Source organism: Suncus etruscus, chromosome 6 (assembly GCF_024139225.1).
Source record: "Suncus etruscus isolate mSunEtr1 chromosome 6, mSunEtr1.pri.cur, whole genome shotgun sequence".
Taxonomy (NCBI): domain Eukaryota; kingdom Metazoa; phylum Chordata; class Mammalia; order Eulipotyphla; family Soricidae; genus Suncus; species Suncus etruscus.
This window is the reverse complement of record NC_064853.1, coordinates 53,987,730-53,999,941: the sequence shown is the minus strand read 5'-3', so window position 1 is coordinate 53,999,941 and position 12,212 is coordinate 53,987,730. Positions and strand designations below refer to the sequence as shown.

Genomic DNA, 12,212 nt, shown 5'->3' with positions numbered 1-12,212 from the left:
CATATGCATGTGCAGGCATGCTTTGGTTTGGAAGCTATACCTGGCAATGATGGGAGCCACACCCCAGCTTGGGGGTCACTCTTGGAAATGCATGTGGTGTGGAGATGCAATCTGCAGTTCCCACATGCAAAACATGTGCTCCAGTCCTTTAAGCCAACTCTTTGGTCCTATTTTTATTTTTCTTTATCTAAAATGATGAGAGCTCTTGAGTCAAGGACTGCGTTAAAATGTAAAATTAAAACACACCTGCTATTAGCCCCGTTTCACCATTGAGTAAATGAAGGCAGAGGTATGAAGAGGTATGTCCAAGTTTAAGCAGCCTGAAATTGGTAGTACTTGAATCTGAACAGAGGCAGCAGACCCTCAGAATCACTGGCTCTTAGTGGTAGAAGTCTCTATAAGATGAAAAATGCCTGGTCCAGGGCCTAAGTTGCTAAGGATGGAATTAAATAATAAAAAAATTGCATCCAGGGGCGGGCAAGGTGGCGCTAGAGGTAAGGTGTCTGCCTTGCCAGCGCTAGCCAAGGAAGGACCGCGGTTCGATCCCCCGGGTGTCCCATATGGTCCCCCCAAGCCAGGGGCAATTTCTGAGCACTTAGCCAGGAGTAACCCCTGAGCATCAAACGGGTGTGGCCTGAAAAACCAAAAAAAAATGCATCCAAGAAGAGAGAGAATAACTACTCAAAGACTTTATTGATCATGACATTCCATGCTTTTAATTGACAACACCCAACATCTTAAAATTTCAAATGAGAATACTATGTAAAAAAAATCCTAAAAACAACAACAATAACAACAGCAACAACAATAAATACCTCAGAATGATGCTCCATTCAAAGTTGGCAAGTTCAAGTTTGTCAGTTTGTTTTAATGAGAGTGATGGTGGTATGTGTGTGCATGCCACTGGGGATAGACCCCAGGTTTCTTAAATGTGGTTTTAGCACATTAAGATGATGCAGAGATATTGGGGTAGAAGAAAGAGTCAGGATAGTGGATCTGGCCCACTCCCCGCCTCATGTTCTCAATCTCTGTCACTCTAATTTGTTGGCATCTCCAATACTGCATCTCTCATGAATCTCATGGAGATATTTCATTCAAGAAATGACTAAGGAAAAAAATAATACTGGGTGCTATTTTGTAATTAAGGTGCTGCATGGACCTGAGATCCCTCCATCCTGATTCCACATTATCTTTTATTTTGGGAGTGGAGTTTGGCCATACCTGGTGGCACACAGGGGTTACTCCGGGTCTGTGCTCAGAAATCACTCCTAGCAGATTTGGGGCACCAAATAGGAACCCGGATTGGTCCTAGGTCAGCCAGGTGCAAAACAAATGCCCTGATGTGCTATCACTCCAGCCCTCATATACTCTTTTAGCCCATTTTAGGCCATTTTATTCTCATCTACAATCCTTTGAGCTCTATATAGAATTTAGGTAGATCAGGAAACCTCTTCTACGAGTTAAGATTTTTCTATACAGTCTCCTGTATGAAAGAACATCAATAGCCTATTTTGTGGATCACATTTCTTCCAACATGATGGATCAAGAAGAATCTGCCTCTTGTCCCCTTTCACACAGCAGCTCAACTTTTGGTGGCTCAAAGGTCAAGAAGACAGTGAGAAAAATAATGCTAAATAATTCCATTGACTGAAACCAAACCCAATAAAATATTGGGATTAATCCAAATATCAAGAAAAGTAAAAAATAAAATCACAAGCCCAAAACCAAAAAACAAAAAAAAAAAAAAAAAAAGAAAAGAAAAAGAAAAGAAAAGATAAATCTCAATGAATGACAGGACAAAAAATCTAAAAGTCACCACCAAATAATATTAGGAAACTTTCCGGAAATGAATCATCTTCTGGAAGGCTTGTCGAAATTCTTCATTAAACACAGTATAGATTATAGGATTGATAAGGGAATTTAAATAGCCTAGCCAGGTGAAAAAGTCAAAAAGAGCTGGGTGGATCCAGCAGGAGTCCCTACAAATGGGGAGGACCAGGGATACCACAAAGAAGGGCAACCAGCAGACGATAAAGGCCCCCAGGATGATGCCCAGTGTTTTAGTGGCTTTCCTCTCACGTGCAGCCGAAATTCTCTTGCGCTCCAGGACGCTATCAGCTAGTTTGATCTTCACATGGTTGAAAAAGAGAGGGGAGCCAGCAGAATGGGAGTGACCCTCATGAAGGCTGGAGTGGAGTGAGCAGAGCGAGGAGCCTGCCGAGCCAGTAATGAGCTGGGCAGTGGTGAAGCGCTTCCCGTAGAGTGATGGTGGATTCAGGATGCGGTTCCGGACAGCCATGTAGATACGGCCATAGAGGATGATGAGCAACACAGACGGGATGTAGAAGGCCCCGCATGTGGAGTAGATGGTGTAGGAGATCTGAGAGGTGTTCACCAGACAGTCAGAGATCTCTTCGTGAGCTTTGGCCTGCCTCCAGAAGAGGGGAGGAATAGAAATGCAGATGGAGATAATCCAGACCACGGCGATCATGGCAGCTGCATGGCCTGCAGTCCGGCGCTTACTATACTCCAGGGCATCGGTGATGGCCCAATACCTGTCCAGAGCAATGACACAGAGATGTAGGATGGAGGCTGTACAGCACGTAATATCAGAAGATAGCCAGATGTCACACAGGATTTGACCAAAGCTCCAAGTGCCGGTGGTGGTATAGGCTATGCTGATGGGCATAACCAAGATGGAAACTAAGAGGTCAGTTGTGGCGAGGGAACCAATGAGATAGTTGGCAGGGGTATGGAGCTTCCTGGTGAGGAAGATGGTAGTAAGCACAAAGGCATTGGACAGGACTGTGGCCAATGTGATGATGGATAGAACCACAGCAAGAGAGATCTGGAGGGCCTGGAGGGTCCTTGGATCCCAAGCCTCGGGAGTTCCCTTAGTGCTGAGAGATTTGTTGGAAGCCTCTGGGAGGCCTTCTGTGGACTGGTTTGGCAGGGACATTCTAGGTGGTTCTCTCACCCCAAAGACTTGCACAAACACATATCCTTCTTTCACAACAGTCCTGTCCGGAGAGCAAAGTCATCCTTTCTTTACCCACTGGTTGGAGTCATTTGATAGACTACAGTGATGAGGCAGTGAGTAAATTTTATTATTTTGTTTTTGTGCCACATTCGTGGTGCTCAGGAGCTATTCCTGGTTTTGTGCTCAAGGGTGACCCCTAGTTGGGGCTCTGGGAGCCTGAGAATCAAACTAGGCAAGTGCAAGTGCCTTAACTCATATACTATCTTTCCAGCCTCAACTTAACTATTTACAGAATACTAAAGTGACCAATTGCTGGAAGAAGAAGGTATGTCCTAAATCAGATGAATCAGAAGACATCATGCTATTCTGGAACTTTCCACAGAAGATCAAGCCCAGTGGATGATGTCGAATTTGTTAGGCATTTATCATTTATCAGTACAGTTTGTGCTCTAGGAACTCTTTCCTTTGGTATTTTGGCTTCTTCCAAAGCTTGAAATAGAAATGTGCTTAATGAGAACTTTAGAATCTCCCCCTTATTCCATGCAGAAAAGATTCCAGCTATCACATTGACTTCCAGGAGATCTTAATTCTCAGGACACTGAGAAGTTCCAGTTGATTCAGAGAAGCAGTGTGGGTTTTTCCAGGTTTATTGTGACACATCGTGAAATCCCACCGATCATTCTGAGTCTGAACAGACAGCACATTCCAGTTACTAAGACTCAAAGAATGCATGGGCCAAGAGAAGGCGACACAAACAGATCATTCTGGGCTCATCAGGAGGGGCCCTTGTCCAGCAGCTCTGAGATTAAAAAGAGATGAAAAGAATTAGGCTCTAGAGGACAATTTAGACACATGAGATTAACTCAAAGATTTAAAGGCTATTGCTTAATGCTGACAGGGTGCATTGATACCCAGCATTCTCCAGAGTCAGGAGGACACAGGGAGTCCAGTGTCCCCTACCGCCTCAATTCCCAGAGGTGACAAAGTATCAGAGCTATTGCAAGTGTCAGAGGCTTGTTTTGAGAACAGGAATTGGCTCTGTCAGTGGTGAATCAGAAAAAGTATTCTGTTGTTATCAATCATAAAAACAAAGATACACAGTATTGGGGGGAAATGGTTACCAGAAAAATTTTACAGTATAAATTTCCAGGAAGTAGAGAAGGAGGAGTAGACTTTTCTTCCAGTCATAAAAAATGTTCAAGTTTCCTAGAGTTAGCATGCATGACTCTAAAACACAAACTCCAAATCCAACTCAACTAAAACTCGCCTATCTTTTTAAGAAAGTAGTTGTTGTTTTGTTTTTGCCTTTTTTTTTTTTAAAGGGAGTGATAAGTAGGGTCAGAGAGAATACAGTTTATAGGGCACTTGCCTGCAAACTATCATAGATTCTATCCCAGGTTCCATCATATGGAATCATGGAACAAGGTCCATGGTTCCCAGGACCATCATATCATATGGTCCCCCAAGCCTGCCAGTAACCTTTTCCTGAGTGCAGAGCTTCCTGGAATAAACCCTGAGCACTGCCATGTGTGGTAACAAGAGAAAACAAAACAAAATGAAGAAGGAGGCAGAGGCAAAGCTGAGAGACTGTTTTACATGTAGGAGGTCTGGATTTGCTTTCTGACAATGCATTATCTCCTGAGAAACTTCAGGAGTGAGCTCAAAGCACAGAGCTGGGAGGTGTAGCATTGCCAGGTACAGCCCAATCAACCCTTCATAACAAAAGGGGGTGGAATAAAATCCAGAAAATCCATTCAATTTTCCAAACAAAATTAAAATTCTGCCCAAAGAGATAGCACAGCGGCGTTTGCCTTGCAAGCAGCCGATCCAGGACCAAAGGTGGTTGGTTCGAATCCCGGTGTCCCATATGGTCCCCTGTGCCTGCCAGGAGCTATTTCTGAGCAGACAGCCAGGAGTAACCCCTGAGCATCACCGGGTGTGGCCCAAAAACCAAAAAACAAAACAAAACAAAACAAAACCCAAACAAAAACAAACCTGAGGTTCCCATGTGTAAAACACACATCTAATCCTTTAGGCCATTTCTTTACCACATTTTTTTAAAAGTTGTTTTTTATAATTAGATATTAAATAGTTTTCTACTTTTTACTTAAAAAAACATTTGGCAGTGCTCAGAGATTACTTCTGGCTCTGCACTAGGAATCATTTCTGGCAGTGTGCAGTGGACAATATGGAATGCTAGGGATAGAACTGGGTGGTTCTATGCAAGGCAAGGCATGTGCCCTCCCTGCGGTACTATTTCTCTCTTCCCAGTGTGTACATTTTATTTTTTTTATTTTTTTTATTTTTTATTTTTTTGTTTTTGGGCCATACCCTGTGATGCTCAGGGGTTACTCCTGGCTATGCATGCGCTCAGAAGTCGCTCCTGGCTTGGGGGACCATATGGGATGCCGGGGGATCGAACCTCGGTCCTTCCAAGGCTAGCGCAGGTAAGGCAGGCACCTTACCTCCAGCGCCACCGCCCGGCCCAACATTTTAAAGTAGATTTATTTTGAACAACATTTCATCAATCACTGCCATATCATTTTAGGGGATGCAGAAAGTCCCACTGGGAAACTATATTAAAAAGAAGAGTTGAGGGGCCGGGAAGGTGGCGCTAGAGGTAAGGTGTCTGCCTTACAAGCGCTAGCCAAGGAACGGACCACGGTTCGATCCCCCGGCGTCCCATATGGTCCCCCCAAGCCAGGGGTGATTCCTGAGCACATAGTCAGGAGTAACCCCTGAGCGTCAAACGGGTGTGGCCCCAAAACAAAAAAACAAACAAACAAAAAAAAAAAAAGAAGAGTTGAAGTTGTCAGGGGTGCTTTCCTGGTATCTGGAAATATAAGAGCCATGGTACAGAGGTCAGAGGATGGCAAAATGACTACTGGACAGAGGGCAGAGAGCAAAGGTAGGGAAGGGAATTAAGGATCAGGAGGTGACTGGGAAAGGGGATGCTGAGGAGTATTGCAAATACAGGGGAGCGTCTAGCTTGAATTGGAGCAATCATGTCTAACCCAGTTCTGTCTCAGCCTTCCTGTATGACCTTGGGCAACTCCTTCACTCTTTTTGAATCTCAGATTTTATCCCACAAACAGTGGCCACTCTACCCCCAGGCTATGCGTTTCTACTGTTCCTGGCAAGGCTAGCCTTTGAACCCCTCAGAACAGCTGAGGTATTAAGAATCATTATCATCCACTTTCCTTCCCCCTGGCTTAGCTCAAGGTCTGGCCAGAAAGGTTCAATCTATGTCTTTCTTTTTTCTTTTTTTATTTTGTTTTTGGGTCACACCTGGAGACACTCATGGGTTACTCCTGGCTCTGCGCTCAGAAATCTCTCCTGGCAGGCTCAGAGGACCATATGTTATGTCGGGAATCAAACTGAAATCCATCCTGTGTTGGCCAAGTGCAAGGCAAATGCCCTACTGCTGTGCTATCGCTTCGGCCCCAAATATTTAATGTAGTTTTCTTCTCAAGTAGTGAACTGGGAGTATCTCCTAAGCACTTCCAAGGACAGCCCCAAATAACAGAAAATACTTAAAAGGGGGGCTGAAGAGATAGCACAGTGGTAGGACATTTGCCTTGCAAGCAACCTATCCATGGCGGATGGTGGTTCGAATCCCAGCATCCCATATGATCCACCGTGCCTGCCAGGAATGATTTCTGAGCTCAGAGCCAGGAGTAACCCCTGAGCGCTGCTGTGTGTGACCCAAAAACAAAAACAAAACAAAAAAGTACTTAAAAGGAACTGGAAAGTAGTATAGGAGGTAGGGCCCTTGCCTTGCCATAATGCCAGGAGTGATACCTAAGAGTAGAGCCAAGAGTAAGCTCTGAGCATAGCCAGGTGTGGCCTCCAAAATACCTAAATTTAAAAAATTTATAAATAATAGTAACCTTTTTTGAAGGATGGAGAGACAATACAGCAGGTAGGGTGCTTATCTTGTATACTGCTGACCTAGGATTGATCTCCAGAACCACATATGGATAACTGAGCCATGTCAGTGTTGTCCCTGAGTGCAGAGTCAGGAGTAAGACACAGCTGGGTATGTTCCCAAAACCACCCTTTCATTAAAAAAAAAAAAAAAAAGGCAAAGTAAAGCAAAGAAAAACATTGCTAAAATGTATCAGCTCTGAGAAGACAACCTCAAATTAAGAAATCCAGTTCTGGGGCCGGAGAGGTGGCGCTAGAGATAAGGTGTCTGCTTTGCAAGCGCTAGCCAAGGAAGGACCGCGGTTCGATCCCCCGGCGTCCCATATGGTTCCCCCAAGCCAGGGGCAATTTCTGATCGCATAGCCAGGAGTAACCCCTGAGCATCAAACGGGTGTGACCCGAAAAAACAAAACAAAAGGGCCCGGAGAGATAGCACAGCTGTGTTTGCCTTGCAAGCAGCCAATCCAGGACCAAAGGTGGTTGGTTCGAATCCCCGCGTCCCATATGGTCCCCCGTGCCTGCCAGGAGCTATTTCTGAGCAGACAGCCAGGAGTCACCCCTGAGCAATGCCGGTGTGGCCCAAAAACCAAAAACCAAAACAAAACAAAACAAAAAAGAAATCCAGTTCTGGGGCTGGTGTGGTGGCACTAGAGGTAAGGTGTCTGCCTTGCCAGCACTAGCCTAGGACAGACCACAGTTCGATTCCCCGGCATCCATTATGGTCCCCCAAGCCAGGAGCGACTTCTGAGCGCATAGCCAGGAGTAACCCCTGAGCGTCACCGGGTGTGGCCCAAAAACCATAAAAAAAAAAAAAAAGAAATCCAGTTCTGGGGCCGGAGAGATAGCATGGAGGCATGGCATTTGCCTTTCATGCAGAAGATCATTGGTTCGAATCCTGGCATCCCATATGGTTCCCTGAGCCTGCCAGGAGTGATTTCTGAGCATGGAGCCAGGAGTAACCCCTGAGCACTGCCGGGTGTGACCCAAAACTAAAAACCAAAAAAAAAAAAAAAAAGAAATCCAGTTCTGGGTGGGAGCAGTAGCACAGCACATCAGTAGGGCATTTGCCTTGCATGTGGTCGACCCAGAAGGAACGCAGGTTGGATTCCCAGCATCCCATATATCCCCTGAGCCTTCCAGGAGTGATTTCTGAGTGAAGAGCCAGCAATAACCCCTGAGTGCCACCAGGTGTGGCCCAAAAACAAAAATAAAACAAAAAAAGAAATCCAGTTCTTCACCCCCCCCCTTTTTTTTTTTCTACATTCAGTGGTACTCTGGGGCTATTCCTGAATGTGTTCAGGGTGTCCTCTATGCTCAGGGACCATATGTGATGATCAGGGGAATAAAGCTAGGGTGGGATCGAATCAGCAGCAAAGGCAAGTGTTCTACTTCTTGCACCATCTCTCCAGCACAAGAAACCCAATCTTTAGATATCTGCTCCCAAATTATCACCTCATAGTGCTCAGGTTATTTCCAGACCCTGAACTAGCAGTGGGGACGGTGAACACACTGGTCCCCCACCATGAACCGGCCTGGGTAGGTGAAGTCATCTGCCCAAAGTCATCCAGCAGGAGGTGATAAAAGCAGATCCAGATCCAGTTCCCACCCTTTTCCACACTGTCCCAATTCAGGAAGAAAAGCCTCAAGGCTGGTTTAGGAATCTCACTATGAGACCTGAAAATGATGTTCCCTCTGCAGCCCGGAGCCCAGACTCCACCCTAAAAGCCTCTGGCTGAAGTCTCCCTCCCACATGGAAAAGTCTGATTGGACTGTGTGGAATTTTCTTCCTTCCAGACAGTCTGGGTGAGTGAGGTGCCATCACTTCTCATGAAACACTGGCATGCCGGGTCCACAAACCCATGCGGTCACTCTTTGGGTTCCAGACATTCCAGTGACTTCATCAAGTGAAAGGCGTGGGCTCAGGAAGGCTGAGAGAGGGAGGCTGGTGGATGCATGCCGGGCAGAAGGACAGGGTCGGCTTCACTCAGGAATGCTGGTCTGGAGCTTCATAGGAAGCCGTGTAAATCTCACAGTCTCACAGAGTTGGTGGGATTTCCTATAACCCACCTGGGCATCTACCAGCCATTTCTTCTCTCACATTACACTTCAATAAAAAAAAAAATGACCACAAGAAACCATTTTCATCTAGCAGATATGTAAAAAATTAAAAATCGGGGGTGTGGTGATAGCACAAAGGGTTAGAGCACATTTTTGCCTGCAGGCAAAAGTCCCAGGCACTGTCCCTCAATACTGCCAGGAGTCCCCCTGAGCACCGAGTAGGGAGTAGTTAAAGAAAAGAAGCCAACCCTGTCAAGTCATTAAATAAGGGTGTGGGGCAACAGACATTGTCACCTACCACAACAGGAGCATTAATTGGAGAACCCCATTAGTAAACAATTTAGTATTATCTCAAAAAGCTACAGGTGTAAAGACTCTCTAATGAGCCCATAATTCCATTCCCAGGTAGACAGAGAAAGCCTTTTAGATGCTCACTAGCAGTTGAGAACAAGACTGGTCATGGTAAGTAGTACTGACTGTAATAACAAACAACTAGAAACAAGCCAAAGTGTTCTTTCTCAGCAGAATAGGCCATGGATTGGCCTACAATGGCCAAGGGACATTGACAGGGATATCAAGCAGGTTACCCAAAGCTGCTTTTGTCAAAGTGGGCACAAAAAAGAAGAAACAAACTGATTAGAGATAGTTATGCTTATAGTTAAGCCAAAAGGAAAAGCAAAGTTTAAAAAGTTCAGAATAGGGCCCGGAGAGATAGCACAGCGGCCTTTGCCTTGCAAGCAGCCAATCCAGGACCTAAGGTGGTTGGTTCGAATCCTGGTGTCCCATATGGTCCCCCGTGCCTGCCAGTAGCTATTTCTGAGCAGACAGCCAGGAGTAACCCCTGAGCAACGCTGGGTATAGCCCAAAAACCAAAAAAAAAAAAAAAAAAAAAAAAAAGTTCAGAATAGGGCCCGGAGAGATAGCACAGCGGCGTTTGCCTTGCAAGCAGCCGATCCAGGGCCAAAGGTGGTTGGTTCGAATCCCGGTGTCCCATATGGCCCCCTGTGCCTGCCAGGAGCTATTTCTGAGCAGACAGCCAAAAGTAACCCCTTAGCACCGCCGGGTGTGACCCAAAAACAAACAAACAAACAAAAAAAGTTCAGAATAGAGCCAGAGCTAAGCACAGCAGATAGGATGCTTGCTTTGCAAGTGACCAACCCGGGTTTGAAACCTGGGATACCATAAAGGCCCCCAAGCTTGCTAAGTGTGATTCCTTAGCACAGAGCCAGGAGTAACCTGTAAGCATCTCCGAGTGTGACCCAAAACAAGACCAAAATTCAGAATAATGATTACCTCTAAAATGGAAATATAAACTTTAATGTTTTTTAAAAGTAGGTATAGTGTAGGGTCTTTTTGGTTGTTTTTTGATTTTGGGCTACACTTGACAGTGCTCAGATGTTACTCCTGGCTCTGCACTCAATTACTCTGACAGACTCCGGGAACCATATATGATTCTAGAAATCAAAGTCAGGTTGGCCATGTGCAAGGCAAATGCCCTACCTGCTGTATATGGGTTTTATTTTTTAGTTAACAATGAGTTCACGACGGGCGAAGAGATAGCATGGAGATAGGACATTTGCCCTGCATGCAGAAGGATGGTGGTTCGAATCTCGGCATCCCATATGGTCCCCTGAGCCTGCCAGGAGTGATTTCTGAGCATAGAGCCAGGAGTAACACCTGAGTGCTGCTGAGTGTGACCCAAAAACCAAAAAATAACCCCAAAACAAACAAAACAATGAGTTCATGGATATTATTTATTTTTTATTTGGGAGGGACACAGAAGTTCTTAGGGTCATTCCTAGGATAATACCTGCAAGCACAGCATGAGTTACAGCCTTTTTTTTTTTTGTTATCTCCTTATCATTTTATTTTTTTTTAGTGGTACTGCATATTAAATCCAGGGCCTTACACATATGCAAAGCAAGTACTTGACTTGAGTCACATCCCTATTCCTTTGGAAGAGGTATGAAAAAACATTCCTGAAACATACACAATCATGTAAATGTATGTTACCTTAATGGGAAACAAAAGTCATAGATTCAGATGCTTAACATAATAAATGGTAACCTCTTTGACATGTCCATTCAAAGGTAGGTCTCTGGGAAACATGGTGTTTTCTCTCACCAGAAGCAGGGCTGGGATGCTAAAAACAGCCCACCACAGTGGTCAGAGCCAGTGACCACATAGGAAGCTTCCTGTTCCTCCACCACACTTCCAGAAGCCACTGCCAATGCAGCCAGAACCCTCCTAAGCCTCTTCCCTATCCCAGACCTATCACATTCCTAGTTCCCAGCTCTAGTATCTTTTTTGTTGTTATTGTTTTCTTTTGGGAGGCGATCCAGAAAGGCAGGTCTGAGGACTTATTCTTGGTTCTGCTCAGGGATCACTCCTGGTGGGATTCCAGGGACCATATGTGATACTGGGGATGAAACCTATGTTGGCTGGTTGCAGGAGAAGTGCCTTACCCACTATACTATTGCTCCTGTCACTGTAGCATCTTAACTTAGGGGTAGAGAAGGAGAAGCAAGCTGATAGATCTATGTCCCAATCCCAGTTGTCCTGCAGAGCAGAGATTTTAAACTTTTCCCAGCCACAATTCCCTTGGCCCAAGAAATGCAACAGGGATGAAAGCTGCTGAGAAATACCCCAGGTTCATGATATGTTTAATTTGAAATTAGTTGTTGGCCTTTGTGTGTTCAGGCACATTTCACTCTTTTCTAATTTTTGCAACCCTATATGGGGGTCACAATGCATGGTTTAAGAGATTAGGCTAGAGGCCAGAGAGATAGTATGGAGGTAAGGCATTTGCCTTTCATGCAGAAGGTCACTGGATCAAATCCCGGCATCCCATATGGTCCCCGAGCCTGCCAGGAGCGATTTCTGAGCCTGGAGCCAGGAGTAACCCCTGAGCACTGCCAGGTGTGACCCAAAAACCAAAAACCAAAAACCAAAAAAAAAAAAAAAAAGAGAGAGATTAGGCTAAGTCAAGAGTAAGTCTAGAGCACCACTTTGTGTGTCCCAAAAGCCAAAAAACAAAAAAGAGCAGTGAATAGGGTGCTTGCCTTGAAAGTGACCAACCTGGGTTTAATTCCCCAGCATCCCAAATGGTCTCCTGCACTCCGTCAGGAGTGATTCCAGAGCCCAGAGCCAGAGCATCGCTGGCTGTGACCTAAAAACAAACACTGGGGCTGGAGAGATAGCATGGAGGTAAGGCATTTTCCTTTCATGCAGACGGACGGTGGTTTGA

The 12,212-nt window shown here is 45.3% G+C and overlaps 1 protein-coding gene across 1 annotated transcript; it reads right to left on the bottom strand.

The window, feature by feature from the left end:
- Positions 1-673: 673 nt before the first annotated feature.
- On the bottom strand, positions 674-3,225 carry HTR1D (5-hydroxytryptamine receptor 1D). Its single transcript, XM_049774904.1, has one exon. It carries the CDS (start codon positions 2,957-2,959, stop codon positions 1,829-1,831), a length of 1,131 nt encoding a protein of 376 aa, XP_049630861.1. The 5' UTR covers positions 2,960-3,225; the 3' UTR covers positions 674-1,828.
- Positions 3,226-12,212: the final 8,987 nt, after the last annotated feature.

Coding starts and splice junctions, on each gene's coding strand:
- HTR1D (XM_049774904.1), bottom strand. CDS start 2,959: ATGTCCCTGCCAAACCAGTCCACAGAAGGCCTCCCAGAGGCTTCCAAC.